Below are 15877 nucleotides of genomic sequence, written 5' to 3'. Positions count from 1 at the left end.
ACTCCAAAAAATGTCCTCCACTTCTCCACCGAATGAACGAGCTCTCGCTTCCAATAATAACGATCATGGAACAGCAACAACGACTACCTCTCTTCCACAATTTCGAATTCGAAGGTCAGCCTTTAAATCTCAACAACATCCTCATCACGTATTGACATCTTCTTCCTTGAATCCTACTACTACCACAACAAATACGTCAATTCCAACCCGAGGAGGAATATATCCTTCATCATCAGCACCGAGTACTGTTTTGAATGGTTCTCCATCTTTATGGCAAGATGAAGAACAGAATCATGGAAAACAACAACAACTCTCATCCTCTCTTCCTTCAACAACCTCATCCATCATTACGAATGATGAAGAAGATTCATCATCCAATACAATAAGAACAAGAACAACACGAACAACAACAACAATTGTACCACCTTCCAACCCTTCTTGTCAGACACCCATAACAACAACAATAACAACACCAATTGTGAAATCGATGGCCCTCAGAGACTCTTCCACGAAACTCTATTCCTTTATTCATGTCCTACCAAATATTATTACTTCTACTGCTACCACTACGACTACTGCTACTACGAGTACTGCTACCACTACCACTACCACTACTACTACCACAACTATGGATGATAGAAATTTATTCAATGTGTGTCATCATTGTGGAGACATTTTAGATTATTTTCTGAGTCATGTGGAAACGAGTAGGAATGATGATCCTCATCATGAAGAAGAAAAAGGTATTCCTGTTTCATGTGGTGATGTAAACCACAAGACTTGGGATGAAAACTTGTCGTCTGAAAATCAATCTCGATGTGAAATTTTGTCGTGTTGCTACAAGTGTCTCTCCTCCAATCATGAATGTCCAGTGTGTGAAAAAAGTCTTGAAAATAATATTGTAAAGGTTCCATGGACACTGCATTTAGATTCCACTCGAAATGATTCATTATTGAAACAATATCAAGAACTGATTGGAAGATGCTCTCAATGTCACGAGTATGTGAAAAGAGTTAATTTTGAAAAACATGTACAGAACGATTGTAAAACTGAAATTGAAACCAATTTTGAAGAGATTCAACAACAACGAATCGAAGCATTACACCATGAATATTCATTGAAGATTGTTGCTGCCAATGAAAGAGTCAAAAAATTAGAGTCGAATCGTAAAGAATTGACCAGTCAAAAGATGAATCTTCAAAATGAAATTTCGGATCTTGCCAAGAAACGATTCATGGAAGAACACTCTCAAATTGTGACTTTGGATGTAGGAGGTGAAATTATGCAGACGTCACTGTCCACACTCTTGAATCGAGAATTTGAACCTGAATCCTTGCTTGCAACCATGTTTGAGAATGCATCTAATCAAGACACAGAGCATTACATTGATTGTGATCCTGAACATTTTTCTCATATATTGCATTGGCTTCGATATGGAAATATTCGAGTCGATACAGCAACAGGTAAACTTCTTGTGGATGTGGCTGAGGAATTTGGTCTGCGAAATTTAAAACAACAAATTGAAAGTTGTGAATTATTGAAAGAGACCATGTCTAAATTTGGTCTTTCAAAAACGAACAAGACATATAACAAGATCAAACAATATGAAATGGATCACTTACTGAACTATTCCATGAAGGAAAATGTTCAACTGTTACTGACCAATGTGGATTTGAGAGGAGTCTCTTTACGTGATGTTCAAATTACCAATGCTGTCATTACCGATTCTGATTTTAGTGGTTTGAATTTAATGGGATCTTCTTTCTGTGGCACGAATTTGAGTGGATGTAATTTTGAAAAATGCAATTTGACCAATGTGAACTTGAGTGGATGTAATTTGACGAATGTGAATTTCAGAAATGCCACTCTGACGAATGCCTCTCTCACAGGAAGTATATTGGATGGATGTATCCTTGAAAATTGTAATTTATCCAATGCCAACTTGAAAGCTTGTGATCTTACCACTTGTTCACACTCTTCGACAGGATATATTTTAGCAAATGCCAAATTGAATCGAGCCATTGTGAATGCAGACTTTTTGAGAAAATCAAAGAGTTTGTTTGGTATTGACCTCAGTGGATGTAGTCTTAAAAAGATGGACTTTTCTGGTCTTGATTTTTCCTATGCCAATTTATCTAATTGCATTCTCACACAGAGTAATTTTACACAAACTAATCTTGCAAATGCCAATCTTAGCACTTCGTCTCTCAGCGAATGTATCTTTACAAAATGTAATATTACTGGTGCTAAATTGATGAATTCTAGTTTGAGAAATTGTGATTTGACAAGTATTGATCCAGCATCGGTTGGATATTGTGTGGCTGGAGCAAAATTGCAAGGCGCCAAATACGACGATGATTTTATGAACAAGGCCATCAAGTTGGTACGAAATAAGAAAGAATCCTACGCACGAAGAAATCAATCACAAGAAAACGATCTCGAAACTCTCATGCTTTCAGATGCCTACTTTTACAGTATTCTTAAAGTTTTTGCAGAAAAAGAATATGCATGTGAAAATTTATTACTGTGGGAAAAAATTAAGAATTTGTCATCAGATTTCAACAACCTGCAAGCAGTGGTCAGCAAAGATGTGTTGCAAGAAATTTATAATGAATATGTGAGGCCAAGTGCACCCAATGAGATTAATTTTTCATCGGATTGCAAGAAAAAGTTCTACTCATTAATAGAGCCCAACTCGGATCCAAAACATGCTTCACTGGCTAGCACACGAGAAAGTTTAATCCATGTAGCCGAACCTATTGCTGAAAATAGTGAGATGGTAAAGAAGCACAACGAAGAAGTGAATGTGAAATCAGTCATGGATTTGTTGTGGTCTGAATTGTTCATGAACATTTATGACACCTTCACACGTTTGCAAAAAACAAAGCAATACACCCATTGGGAAAAGACAAGCACCAACGTTCCATTTGTTACCTCACACGAGTAAATGCAATTTGTTTTGATCAAACGAAATACAGTTATTTGTTTTATTGTCAATGTCAAGGGCGGTTTCTTTGTGAAATTTCACATTCCATTGAAATTGGTTTCATGAGCTATCATCTCACGTTGTTAAAGCACCAACTTCAATGCACCCTTATTTCATCAATAAAGCTGATCAATTAGATGTTAGGATGAGCTTGTCGACAACTTGGGATTGTACAAGAACAACTGTTCTAGTACCAATGTTAGGAGTGAGTTTGCTGTATTGAGGGTGTGGTAACGATACCAGTAAATCTATACAGCTATTGAGATGTGCTACCTTTTTCTTCGTCTTCGCTTTCAGAGTTATTATTGGAATCATCTGACGACTCTGTGTCTGTGACAGATTGTAAATTCTCTAGCTGATTATGGATTTGTAAAACGTGAGGTTCTAACAAAATGCACATAGGATCAAAGGACGGGAAAGTGGTGGGAGAAGCGTGAGAGAGATCATTGCTAGTAGTGCCAGAAACGTCATAGATTAAAGTGGGTTCATTGTCCACTTGCGATAAATTGGAATGTAATGCCATCGAGTTTCCTTTCCTCAACATCTCCACAAGATCTTTCTTTGAAGGTCTTCTTACTAGAAAGTTCTCAATGTGTCTCTTTTTTCGTTCCTTCTCTTCTCTTCCAAGACCAATACCAGATAAAGCTTGTTCTTGATCATAAATATAAGAAAAGTCTTGATGAAGTGGAGTGTTGTCACTCACAGAATTACTCGAGGATGTTGATGAAGGAGAGCTTGAAGTTTGTTGTTCAACAGACGAGGAACGATTGGAATTGCTTGATGATGTATATCCACTACTGATGTGGTATGGTAAAATCCCTCGTTGTTCGAGCTGTTCCAAGTTAGGTCTATTTTCCAACTTTTGTGAGAGATTGGATTGCCTTTTCTTCCACAGAATCTTTTCAATAGTAGAAGAAAGTGTGTGGGAAACTTGATTATTTTCATAATCTCGGAGAATGTTGCGACATCGGAGGTTGTCTTGAAGATGAGGCCTCTCTTCCACAAACTTTTCCAGCTGCTCTCGTGTGAGAGTTGCCATCATGTGATGATGAGTGTAGGAGTGCATGTTGTTGTTTCTATTATTAAAAAATTGATATTTCCAAATGAATGTGCAAATAATTGTACAATAATTGAACAAATTCCGCAAAACAGAGCTCTAGCGCTAACGTTTCAACCGAATTTTCTCAATCTAAAATACTAGCAGGAAAATTATTGTAGAATACTAGGCGCTTATCACTTGCTTGGACCACACAAAAAACGTTTCCTGTGTGTTTTTGTGCACAAAAAAACAAGCCTTGTTGCGAGAGAGAAGGAGATGACGAGAGTTTTTTTTGTGTGCTTGTGCTTTTCACCAACCGCCGCTGGTCATCAACTTCGAACTTTGGCGAATAAAGTGGCGAGGAAATACATTTGCGCAAAGTCAAGCGATTTTCATTGGACGAAAAATGACAGAAGAAAGGACTTGAACCTCTACTTGATGGATAGGTCGAGTGATTTGGAAATTGTGGAAAGTCGTGTTGAAATATCTGTGGGCAGGTCTATGACCTGTCGATCAATTCCTACCACCATAATAGACCAATAAATGATTTACACAAGATTTACTTGTTGGTTAATAATTCTTCTTCATCATCAGTTAAATGAACATCCAAAGAATTAGTTGCATCTCTATGCTTGTAAAATTCTCGAGTGATATTCCTTGACTTGACAAATGCATACAACTTGGGGATCATGAGAAGAGCAGAAAAGGACCAAAATAGCCACATACAAATCACAAAGTAATGCAGGTCAGTAGTGTAAATGGTTGTTTTCGAACATGCAGGTGCCTCAATGATCGACGTACTTGCAATGATCAAAGCCAAACGAGTGACAAAACAAGCCAACGTAAAGAAATTAGTAATGCCTGATCCTGCTGTTTTCCGAATTTCGTTTTTCAAAAGTGGTTTTTCTTCTAAAGTTGATAATTGAAATGTGCTTGCAAGCAAAATCAATTCAACTAATCCCATAATTCCCATAGATAATATAATGTAATAAATACTATTGCTCGAACATTCATGGTCCTGTTTGTTTAATTTTGGTAAAGAATCAAAGAATGTTGTAATGGCTGAAAGTAATACAAATACAAGAAGAATAACTTCAAAAGCACATATCATTTCAAATCTATTTTGAAATCATTCAAATCATTCAATTATGATGATTCCGATGTTTGAAAATAATAACAATTAATGATGAAAATATAGTTATTAAATTCTTTGTTTCTCGCTATGTGACGCAAAATTCTTTATCGCACATACATGAAGAGATATGGTTTGACAAGATCAAACAATTGCTTTTGCTTCTTATTCAATCCGACGGTAGAAGACTCGTGAACATCGTCTGTTGTGATGGTCATTTTTTCAGTTGTTTTGATGGATGGTCCAAAAAATCACTGACACAAGACAGCTTGGTTGCAATTTTAATCCTCTTCATGCATGAAGGTGTAACCAATTTAATTACATTATTGCTTGTTACGATCTTTTCTCAATGCCATCACACCTGCTGTTAACTTGGTTTTCATGTCCATTGGTATTTTCTTTTGGAAGAATGAAATGACACTGGAGGGTAACCATCCACCATACTCCACTTGTGCCACAATGGTGAATTTGGTTGATTTTCCATCATTGACCGATTCGAATTTAAAGGCTTGAATCAAGAATTCTCCTCTAACGACACCACTCACCTCTTTTCCTTGAGGACCATCCAACTTGACACTTCTCATGACCATCCACCAAGCCTTTTCAGCTTCACTGTACCACCATATACGAGCAATGATGAAATCACGATGGGACACGAGAGAAGATGGTCCTTTAAGGCGAGTATAGAATACATCATAGCTCTTTCCGTCTTGAGTTTGTTGAGGTTGTTCTAGCCACTTTGCTTCAACTGTGGTTTCATTCATATGAATTCTGTAATCAATGTTTCGGGCAACTTCAAAAACGTCCTCTATTGGCTCATCCACGACTCCGGTAAACTTAATAATTGTAGAGCAACAATTATTAAGGAATTATTTCATCATTGGTTTTTTAAAATTCAGGATCAGTCATATAAATTATAATAGTATTGCAATCAGAATTTTCAAAGTATTAACGACGAACCATCAATTATTCAGATCGCCAACATAAAAATAAAATACACGTACTTTAATGCTCGGAGTGGAACGATCCGAAAACAAGCTCTTGGTGTACAGTGTGACACCATTGTCTTCACTGTCTTTGGTCCAACCATCGTACGTACTCAGCTCACGAATACCGAGCTCGACAGTCTCTGTAGGAACTTTGGACATTTTTTAAGGTTTGGTTGTTCTTTCAAATTGGAATGATTGTTTAGGAATTTTTAAATTCGAAACTGCAAGGTAAAATCCAGTCGCAGGTTTGTCGCTGCGTTCGCAGTCTTGATTCACTGCTGGTTCTGCTTGGATGAGAGAGCGATCCAGCAATGGCTTTCCCACAATATCAATGATCTGAAGGTTTATTTCCGTCGGCTTGTTTCGAACAAGATTGGCCACTTCCTTTTTTTGGACGTTGTGAATTTACAGTTGCTGGAAGGTCAAAATTCCATACAAAAAATTTGAATATTTAAATTTAAAAGCAAGCACCACCACAATTGCTGGTCGGAATTCTTCAAACATGGCCTCAAACAACAGAAACTGGGGAATGGTTATTGGTAACCCTCCTCACAAGGATGATGAAGACGGAGAGCTTGAGGTAGAAATGCCAATGCAAATTCGGTATGATCAAATGAGAAATGTTGTACTGAATTCTTCGGATTTGAATCTTGAACTGAAATCAATGAAACATCAGTACAATACTGAAAGCTCTGTGAGCATTGGCCAGGATATTGTAATTCCCATTCCAACACCAACTAAGCTTTCCCTTGCTGAAGATATCTCATCACCAAGACAAGAACCATCAGCAAACAATACGATTAACAACGATCTCAATTCCATCAATGCATCACTCTCTGCTGTACAACTACAAGAGGATTCCTCAGTATTTTCTCCTTCAATATTTATCCACAACAAACAAAAAACTGTTATTAACCGAAATAATAAGGAATGGATTGAGGCTCAAAAACCTGAGGTTTTAGAGCTTGTTAAGGAAGAATTTGAGCATGATGATTTAACGAATATGAGAGAGAGGCTGCGTGCCTTGGCTAGAGATGAAAAGGAGGCACTAAAAAGAAGATCCAAATTAGCCCGATGGCTGTCCTCGGTTCGATCATGGTGGGGAGGAAATCGATATCATCGCTACCTCGCTCGGTTCAACCCCTTTGCTCGGTCACTTTCCGTGATTGAACACAGGTTTGGAAGCGGAATTGCTACCTATTATGACTTTTTCTATTCGGTCATTAGAATGAATTTCTTCTTGTCTGTGTCCTGTTTTATTTTGCTAATTTTACCATGGTTACTAAGGAAACCAGCAGAATGGCCAGACGTTTGGAATTTAGACCTATTTCTTGGTATTATAGGATCCAAATCAAACATGATAGGTCAAACATTTTTCTTCTTTGGAGGATACGAAGATCGGCTAGTGCTTTTCTCGACAGTTATTTGGCCTTTTGCCTTTGTGTACATATTTGTGGTCATTCTCAATTTTATAATTGCAATTGTCATAATTTGTAGAAGTATTGGAGCCAAGGTGACCAATGTCCGTCGAGCAGATGGTAAGTTACTGTTGCACATCAGAGCTTAGAGTTAACCTGTTGGAATAGATCGTAACATTCGTTATTTATCTGCTGTGTTCAATAGTTTTTCATTTAGCGTAAATACAAAACAAGGAGTGAAAGATTTGCAAAGATATATTGCTGCGAAACTTCAAGAATACAGAAATGCCGATTTTGCAAAAGAGGCTGTCGTATCAAGTATGACCAAGAAAGAAATTGCGATTCTTGTCTTGAGAAGAATGATTGGCATCTCTATCAGCGGATTAATAGTTCTTGGAACTCCTGTTGGCGTCTCTTTTATTGTGCAATATTATGATGTTATTGATGCAACTTTTCCTTACACAACATCACTCCTATCTTCTTTCATTTCATTATTCTTTCCAATAATTATTTCATACATGGTTGTATTAGAAGCTTATGCAGAACGATCTACAAGTGAATGGAACATAATTATAAGAACTTTTATTGTGAAAATGTCAACCACAGTGGCTCTCATGATTCGACAATTGTTTTTGTCCAACGATGGCGGAAAATGTGTTCAAACGGAAGCTGGTTTGGTTTTTTGGCAAATGATATGGATTGAATTTGGTATCAACATGTTCAAGACAATCGTTTTCACACCTATTCGATACAAAATTGGACGTCAATGCACAATGAAGAAGAGTGCAGATGAATACGAGGCAAACAGACGTGGTAAATTGGAGTTTTCTGTACCAGATCATGTTATTGAGCTTCTCTATCGACAGAGTTTAATTTTTGTTGGCATGATTATGTCACCAATGATTCCCATTGCAGGGTTGATTTCGAACTTTATTCTCTATTTTGCAAAATATTTGGTGATGAAGTATGTGTGTAAATTCCCAGACAATCCTTTTGAGAGAGGCAGAAGTAGCCCTTTTAATCTGAACATGTTGCTTGTGACTTTTGTCCTTTGTTTGGTGCCATTAGGTTTCTTCTTGTTCCAATCATCAGGAAATGTTTGTGGTCCATTTAGAGCATCCATTCTCGCTTCAGAACAGATGCCTGTAGAGGCAGCTATGAACTCGTTGTCCATGGCATTTGCTTTTTATCAGGATGAAAACGCTGCCATGACATGGGAAAATATTTTGTTTTATGCCACTCACAAAATAACTCTGGGTTCGCTTGTTGCCTTATTTCTTATAATTTCTTATTTCCTTGCAAAATTTACCAGTATGTTCAGATTGAAATATTTAGCAGCAGAGCAAAGAGCAAACTTGGAACGAAAAGAAAAATTCCTTATTGTTCGAGAATATGTACATAGAACGAACGTAAAATATTGTTAATATCATGAATGGATTTCTCTCCTTTCACAAGTAGAGTAGACTTTTAAATATCATAAATATTTCGTATTCTCTTTCCTTCTTGTCTTCTTTGCTTTTTTTCAGAATGCTTTTTCTTATCTTTCAATCGAATAGCATCTCCTTTCTCGGTTCTACCTTCCCTGGGCTTCCATTCTTTAGGAATATTGTATGCTTCTGCAATATATCCTTTCAATCTGTGAATTCCATCTTTCATGTTTTGATCTTGTGTTCTAAAAGTGGATGCCTGAATGATTAATTCACCTTCCTTATTAATTTTGTTTGCATAGAGCTCTTTCAGCCTCTCTTTAACAATGTCAGGAATCCAATCAGCAGAATCTATTGGCAGTCTAACGTCAACTTTGGTATTGACCTTATTTACGTTCTGGCCACCTGGTCCAGAGCTTCTCGAAAATGTAATAATTAATTTCTCCTTTGGAATATGTCCATCAAATATTGGGCGGTCGGGATGCAAGTCCTCCGGATTTACATGTTTTGGAGGTATGTATTCAAAATCGCTAGCGTTATTATCGTCAATTTGGTCTTCTTCCTCTTGAATATCATCATCTTCTTTTGTGTCTTTCTTTCCTGAAGATGATGATAATAAATAATGATTAACATTGCCGAATTGAGTTTTATGATGAAACACTGAAAAGAACTTGTTCTCATGATTTTCTATTTTGAAAAGGCCATTATTCCTTCTAATTCCGATGTAGTTTATGAACGAGTGATATTTTACAGAAGAGAAACAACAATTGCCAAGACAACGTGAAGTGAAAGATGAAAATTTTGAAGCAATCATTTTTTTTGATGGTACGTTTTGAAGAATCCAAACGAAGATTGAAAATCATGTTCAAATTCTTCAATAATTTAATTTTACCTTAGTCGTGATCTCTTTTCAATTTTCAACTGCTTGTTAGATTTTGCTTGTTTCTCATTGTCACTCATCTGTTGTTGAGAATTTGCTTGTTGTATCTTCTTTTCAATTCTTCTCAATTGTTTAATTAATATTTGATTCACTACTTGATGTGTTAAATTCTGTTCAATGTATTGTCGAGCTCGTTTTCCCATCAATTTTGCTTCATTTCTATTTGAATAGACATATTTCATGAGTTTCTTCAAATGTTTGACATTGGGTATCACAAATTCTTGATCTGGATCTCTCTCTCCAATCACATCAATCAAATAAGAATTATGTAAATTCATAAATTGAAGTTGTCCTCCATAATTTGTACCAATAGTTGGTAATCCCATGGACATGGCTTCAGCATATGGTAATCCAAATCCCTCTCCACGACTTGGTAGCACAAAGCAATCCATATGATGATACATGTGAGGCATGACCGTTGTTGGAACAACTTGTGAAATAATATTGATACGAGGTAAATTCTCTCGTTTCAAATCTTTTCGTGTTTTGAGAAATTCGTGACGAATCTCATCGATTGCTTGCTCGACTACTTTCTGATCTCGTCCATTGGGATGCATGAACATGTAGGTCTGTAAATGAAGAGTCACATCTTTCACATTGGCAAATTCATCAAAATAAGCCATTAATAAATACTCTGGCCCTTTTCTTTCCTCATATTTGAAAACGGAATAAAAGTGATAATGATTTGGTTCATAGTCAAGTTGTTTGACAATCTTTTTCAATTGATCAATTCGTAAATACTTTGAATAGTAAGGACTATAGAAATCTGTGTCAATAGGTTCTGGAACGACTTGAAGTTTTTCAGGACTCACATGATACTTCTTAACGAGAATATCCACAAGGAAACTACTTGGTAGCCACACCTCATTCACTAATTTCAAATTGGAAATCCATTCTTGTGGTAATTTTTCAGATTCATGCATACTTCTTCCAATGACATATTTTGGAATTCCACTCAACTGAACCAGTCCTTTGTAGGGAAATGATTTTGGATATCTCGTTGGAGGTTTGTGAGAAATGAAAATGTCAATATCAGAGCTAATGTCATCTCGAGAAATTAATCGATCGAGACTTTCAAATTTGTAAGACTCTAATCCAAGGCACATGTCTTCTCTTCCAGTAATAATTCTCAAATTGGGTGCTCTATATTCCATGTCTAAATTGGTCACAAATTCTTCAGTTTCCATGAACCAACCAGAGCAAGAGCCAGCGCCAAAATCCCATACCAATGACATGCTTGTCATATTGTTCATGTGTTTCTTATATTCTGTGTCAAGAATTTCATTTAGAGTCTGTGTATGTTTTTTAAGGAATTTTTTCACATTTCCAATTGAATAAGTGTTGAAAGGAATAAATCGATTGGTTGTTGGTGGAGCTTGTTCATAGGCATTGATGGACTTAGAATGTTCTTCTTCATTCCGAGAGGAGGCACGTGACAGCACAAAACTCCAAGGATTTGAATTGTCCTCTTCTGAGACTGATTCTACGTTTGGCAACACGTAGGGAACCACAACAGAAAAATCATCAACTTGTGGTTGATGATCAAACACAATGTTTTTCTTTTGATTGTAGAGCTGTAGACACAATTGTATCTCATTCAATTCTCGACTCATGTAATCGATATCGAATTTCACATTTTTGAATTTTGAGGTCTTGAAGAAGGCTCCAGCAAATGCCACACAAATGTTATTGTCTAAATGTATTTTAGACGAGCTTGGAAGCGAAAAGTAGTTTCTACCTCTTCTGTAATGATAAGGTACTGGAATATTCTTGTCTCTTTTTGAAAGTCTGTATGTCATACTATAAATATTAAAAGATGAGTCGAGGTCGTTGGCACTTGTGTAATTATAACTTGGTTTTTGTGAAATGACATTAATTGGATAAATGAGCATGGAACCCAAAATAGCAGATTGAGTATTGCATTTCAATTGACTCAACTTCAATTTAAATATTTCTTGAGAGGATGTTCCAAATAAATGTACTTCATAAGGAAGAAGGAATAAATACTCTCCTGTCGAATGTTCTAATCCTATTTTCAATAATTCCATTTCATTCTTGATCTCATCGACTAGAATTACTTTCTTTTGGAGTTTTTTCAAAAACTTGGGAGTTGTTTGATCCTTTTCTTTAAATAACAGCCATTCCAAGATGACATTTTCTCCAATGTTTTGACTCGTAATAAATTTAAAATCACTCTCTCTCAATGATGGTGTTACAAGAATGGTGAGTTTTGAATCTGTGACTTCATATCCTCCTCCATCTTCACATGAAAATCGTTGATCAGAAGAAGCTCTTAATTTAAGAGCTTGTTGTTGATGAGATTTAGATTCCTTCGTATGAAGAGAGTTCTTGGCCAATTTGTTTTCCGAATTGCTCGAGTGGCTCATGATATTAAATTTCGATTGCAAGACCAAAAACAAAAATATGAACAAGGAAAAGAGAATGGCCACTGACACAGTCACACGAGACTTGTTCATTCCTCCTCGAATATTTCCAGCAGCACGTGATGTTTTGCTACTACTCATACAGCAACAACACAATCTTCGGATCAGAGTGATGAGAGGAGATTTTTGATGGTGGGTACTCCGTATTAGCATTGGTTTGTTGGGTGTGTAATTGCTGTTCAATGATGATGATGATACTTGGCTGGTTATCGGTTCAAAGTCATTCGTAAAGTCATGAGAGGATGAAGTGGGGCCATTGCGTGCGAATGATGTGGTCATGGCAACTCCTGTCGATGATGCTCCTGTCACCATAGCATTTCTGTTGTGCATTTTTTGTTGAAACAACATGTTGAGGTCTTTTCTCTCATGAACAACTCCGTGAGCTTGAGAATGCTCGACAGGGAGATTTCGTAATATTCTGAGACGCACTCCAAAAAAATTGGCGCCTTTTCTTGCCTTATCTCGTGTGGCTTATTGAAACTTGTTGGGATTCTATCCTCTTCATAGTGTTGCCAAGAAACCAATTCATCAAATCAACAGTGAAGCGTGAGGAGGAATGAGCAGCGATATTTCAAAAGATACAGACCATTTCATTCACGATTCGGGCGCTGATGAACATTCCTTGGTTGCAAGCCAAGAAGCGGCCACTTCCGAAATAAGGAAGATGAGCATTGAAGAATGTAATCCAGACACAAGCAATCATCTGCAACATGAAAGGACAGAGAACCATTTAGATGATTGCCTCACTTCAAACTTTGCTCTCAATCATGAACCACATGAAGAAACTATTTATTCCGCTCCATCACAATTCTTTCTAGTTCTGAAAGAAGATGCCTATAATTGCTCCTCAGACTCTGCCAATTCGTCAACCACAGCTTCTCCAATGCCTTTTTATGTGAATCCGTCACTGTTTTCTAACCCTCTTCCTTTTCAGCAAGAACACATTATTTCCAGTCAAAGCCATCCTTCTGTAATTAATCAGTCCTTTGAGGATGAAGAAGTCATAATCCCTCCTTTGAAAATACCTGTTAATGCCTCATCTCTCCAGTTAGATGTACAACACTCAGTTCATTCAATTTCGCAGACCGAAAGAGAAGAATTGGATGCTTATTCGGATGAATATGATGACGCAGAAGTAGCTCAGTATTTGGACATGGTAGAGGTTTTGACAGAATACACGGATTGTGACGAAACTCTTTCCAACCTGAACTCAAGCTCGTCTTCAATTTCATCCATTCGATCTGCTTCTTCGGCACCAAAACATCCTTCGTCACCACCCTCTCTTAACTCCAGTACTGCCGACAGCAAACACGCAGAACATGCACTCAAAAAACTGTATCCAAGACGGTCATCTGAATCATATATTGCCAAGAAAAAACCATCCTCGAGCAATTCCACTCGTCCTCCCTTCCTTCCATCATCTACATTCACCAAACCAGAACACTATGTCTCTCAATATGCAGTCATTGAGAAACCTGTTATTAAGAAAACCAAACCTAGTGTTAATACTACTATATCAACTAAGCAAAATGTGATTGTAAAAGAGAAAAAGCAGACCAAAATAGGAGATACAGGAAGCGGTGAAGAAAATGACAATATTAGGAAGGTGAATAAGAAAACTGTCACTAATAGCTCAAAAACTGGTTCCACAAATTCCCTTTCTAGCAATCCCGTTACCAACACCCCGTCTATTCCCAATGCTACACATACATTTCTAAAGCGTAAAAGTATATCGTTTGTGATCCCTTCAAGCTCTCCCTCCACTGCAGGAACGTCAAAACCTCCAACAAAGCCACCAACAGAAAGACTGACTTCTTCTAGAAAAAGCAAAGTCTCAGACCCATCCAAGCCATCTTCGAAACAAATGGGATTAGAAGAACCTAAAACTTCTCGAACAGCCACACAAACACCCGTCATCAATCCTCCAATCAGCTCTTTCATAGCCGAGTATCAAGGAAGAAAAAAGAAAGTTGAATTTGTTGCTGGAACATCGTCCATTACGACACTTCATGCCATCTCCAGGAAAATTAAGGATAAGTTCGGAATTAATCGAAAAGAAAAAATTCTTCTCATGTATTTTGACCGAGAGTACAAACAATGGTTAGATGTGGACACGATTAAAGATTTGAAAGGAGCTAAAGTGAGAGTACAAATAGTGACCAAACCTGATTCACCAACAAGAAAGCCACCAAACACCTCGGAATCGCCTGCTGACACGCCTTTGTCTCCGTTTGGCGAATCTTTCGAATTGTCTAAAGGCTGGATTGTCATGAAGTCATTGGGACTGGGTTCTTTTGGAAAAGTGATTCTTGTGTACGATTCGATACATAACGAAATGATTGCCGTAAAGAAAATACTTTACTCGCCAGAAACAAACATAAAACAAAAAATAGAGAGAGAAACGTCCATTATGAAGACTTTAAGGCATGAGAATATTGTTCAATTTAAGGGCGTAGAGTTCTCTTCAGAGTGGGTATACATCATGATGGAGTTTTTGAGTGGTGGCTCGGTAAAACAAATTTTGAAAAGAATGGGAAGAGGCTTGACAGAAGGAGTCATACAATTGTACTTGAAACAAATTCTCAGCGCTTTAAAGTATCTCCATGAAGAGCGAGATGAACCTATCTTTCACAGAGACTTAAAATGTGACAACATATTGCTAAAGGTAAGTGGACATTCCTTAATCCAAGTTGTATATTGTGCGTTAAAGAATGCAGAGTTGATTAAGCTGTGCGACTTTGGTGAATCCAAGCTAATTTGTAAAAAGAGCCATTTAGACAAGTCAAAACAATCTGGATCATTAACACTCTCAAAAACCAAAGGAGCTCTTACAGGTACAATTCCGTTTTTATGTATTGAGCAACTCAAAGGCGAAATTAATTTCAAAAGATCTCACGCTCCTGGTAAGTTTTATTGACACTTTTCAACTAAGCGTACAATTGGTATAATGGAATAATTTCGATTTGGATCATTCTCCAGACATTTGGAGTGTGGGTATGACAATACTTGAGATGCTTTTGGGAAAGAACATTTGGTTTCTATCATATCCTCCGAACTTAACAACAGAATATCAGTACGTGGAGTTCATGATCAATAACGTGCATTTGATATATGACAACATTCCTTCCTTCATTTCGGCAGAGTTGCGCGATTTGATTTTACATTGTCTTGATTTGTAAGTAGGTTAAAGGTTAAAATGGAAAACTAACTTGCAAACCAACAAAGAAATCCTGAAAAAAGGCCCAAAGCTAGCGAGCTGTTGTCACATTCATTCTTCTCTATTGACTTCTCCGAGAGTATCAAGAACGACATGTGTGACATTTACAAACAAATTGATTCCATTAGAGAGGAATATCATCGATTACATCTTGCCAAGCTCCCAACCTATAAATCCCTCACTAAGGATGCACCTGACTCGTTGAACTCCATGTCTCTCTCAAAGTCTTTCTTTGAATAAATCTCAAATTATTTATAATGGTCCGAACGCGCCATCTATCACCCG

General features: G+C 37.1%; 8 protein-coding genes across 8 annotated transcripts; 3 read left to right on the top strand and 5 right to left on the bottom strand.

Annotated features, from left to right (window-relative positions):
* Positions 1 to 10: 10 nt before the first annotated feature.
* Positions 11 to 2947, top strand: C9374_012763 (uncharacterized protein; the record flags this gene model as incomplete). Its single annotated transcript, XM_044688565.1, has 1 exon — positions 11 to 2947. The coding sequence occupies one exon, from the start codon at positions 11 to 13 to the stop codon at positions 2945 to 2947; it is 2937 nt and encodes a 978-aa protein (XP_044542335.1).
* A 295-nt stretch (positions 2948 to 3242) lies between these two features.
* C9374_012762 (uncharacterized protein) lies at positions 3243 to 4028 on the bottom strand (the record flags this gene model as incomplete). The annotated part of the gene is made up of 1 exon (XM_044688564.1): positions 3243 to 4028. The coding sequence occupies one exon, from the start codon at positions 4026 to 4028 to the stop codon at positions 3243 to 3245; it is 786 nt and encodes a 261-aa protein (XP_044542334.1).
* A 556-nt stretch (positions 4029 to 4584) lies between these two features.
* On the bottom strand, positions 4585 to 5375 carry C9374_012761 (uncharacterized protein; the record flags this gene model as incomplete). Its single annotated transcript, XM_044688563.1, has 2 exons — positions 4585 to 5143; positions 5278 to 5375. 2 exons carry the CDS (start codon positions 5373 to 5375, stop codon positions 4585 to 4587), a joined length of 657 nt encoding a protein of 218 aa, XP_044542333.1.
* Positions 5376 to 5480: 105 nt separating this feature from the next.
* On the bottom strand, positions 5481 to 6305 carry C9374_012760 (uncharacterized protein; the record flags this gene model as incomplete). The annotated part of the gene is made up of 2 exons (XM_044688562.1): positions 5481 to 5993; positions 6162 to 6305. The coding sequence occupies 2 exons, from the start codon at positions 6303 to 6305 to the stop codon at positions 5481 to 5483; spliced, it is 657 nt and encodes a 218-aa protein (XP_044542332.1).
* A 343-nt stretch (positions 6306 to 6648) lies between these two features.
* On the top strand, positions 6649 to 8988 carry C9374_012759 (uncharacterized protein; the record flags this gene model as incomplete). Its single annotated transcript, XM_044688561.1, has 2 exons — positions 6649 to 7684; positions 7733 to 8988. 2 exons carry the CDS (start codon positions 6649 to 6651, stop codon positions 8986 to 8988), a joined length of 2292 nt encoding a protein of 763 aa, XP_044542331.1.
* A 43-nt stretch (positions 8989 to 9031) lies between these two features.
* C9374_012758 (uncharacterized protein) lies at positions 9032 to 9805 on the bottom strand (the record flags this gene model as incomplete). Its single annotated transcript, XM_044688560.1, has 1 exon — positions 9032 to 9805. One exon carries the CDS (start codon positions 9803 to 9805, stop codon positions 9032 to 9034), a length of 774 nt encoding a protein of 257 aa, XP_044542330.1.
* Positions 9806 to 9879: 74 nt separating this feature from the next.
* Positions 9880 to 12705, bottom strand: C9374_012757 (uncharacterized protein; the record flags this gene model as incomplete). The annotated part of the gene is made up of 1 exon (XM_044688558.1): positions 9880 to 12705. One exon carries the CDS (start codon positions 12703 to 12705, stop codon positions 9880 to 9882), a length of 2826 nt encoding a protein of 941 aa, XP_044542329.1.
* A 226-nt stretch (positions 12706 to 12931) lies between these two features.
* C9374_012756 (uncharacterized protein) lies at positions 12932 to 15832 on the top strand (the record flags this gene model as incomplete). Its single annotated transcript, XM_044688557.1, has 4 exons — positions 12932 to 15040; positions 15086 to 15278; positions 15355 to 15550; positions 15601 to 15832. The coding sequence occupies 4 exons, from the start codon at positions 12932 to 12934 to the stop codon at positions 15830 to 15832; spliced, it is 2730 nt and encodes a 909-aa protein (XP_044542328.1).
* Between the last annotated feature and the right edge of the window lie 45 nt (positions 15833 to 15877).

The sequence above is a fragment of the Naegleria lovaniensis genome (genome assembly GCF_003324165.1).
Source record: "Naegleria lovaniensis strain ATCC 30569 chromosome Unknown tig059, whole genome shotgun sequence".
Lineage (NCBI taxonomy): Eukaryota > Heterolobosea > Eutetramitea > Acrasida > Naegleriidae > Naegleria > Naegleria lovaniensis.
Note: the sequence above shows the minus strand (reverse complement) of the source record. Positions and strands in the feature narration are given on the sequence as shown.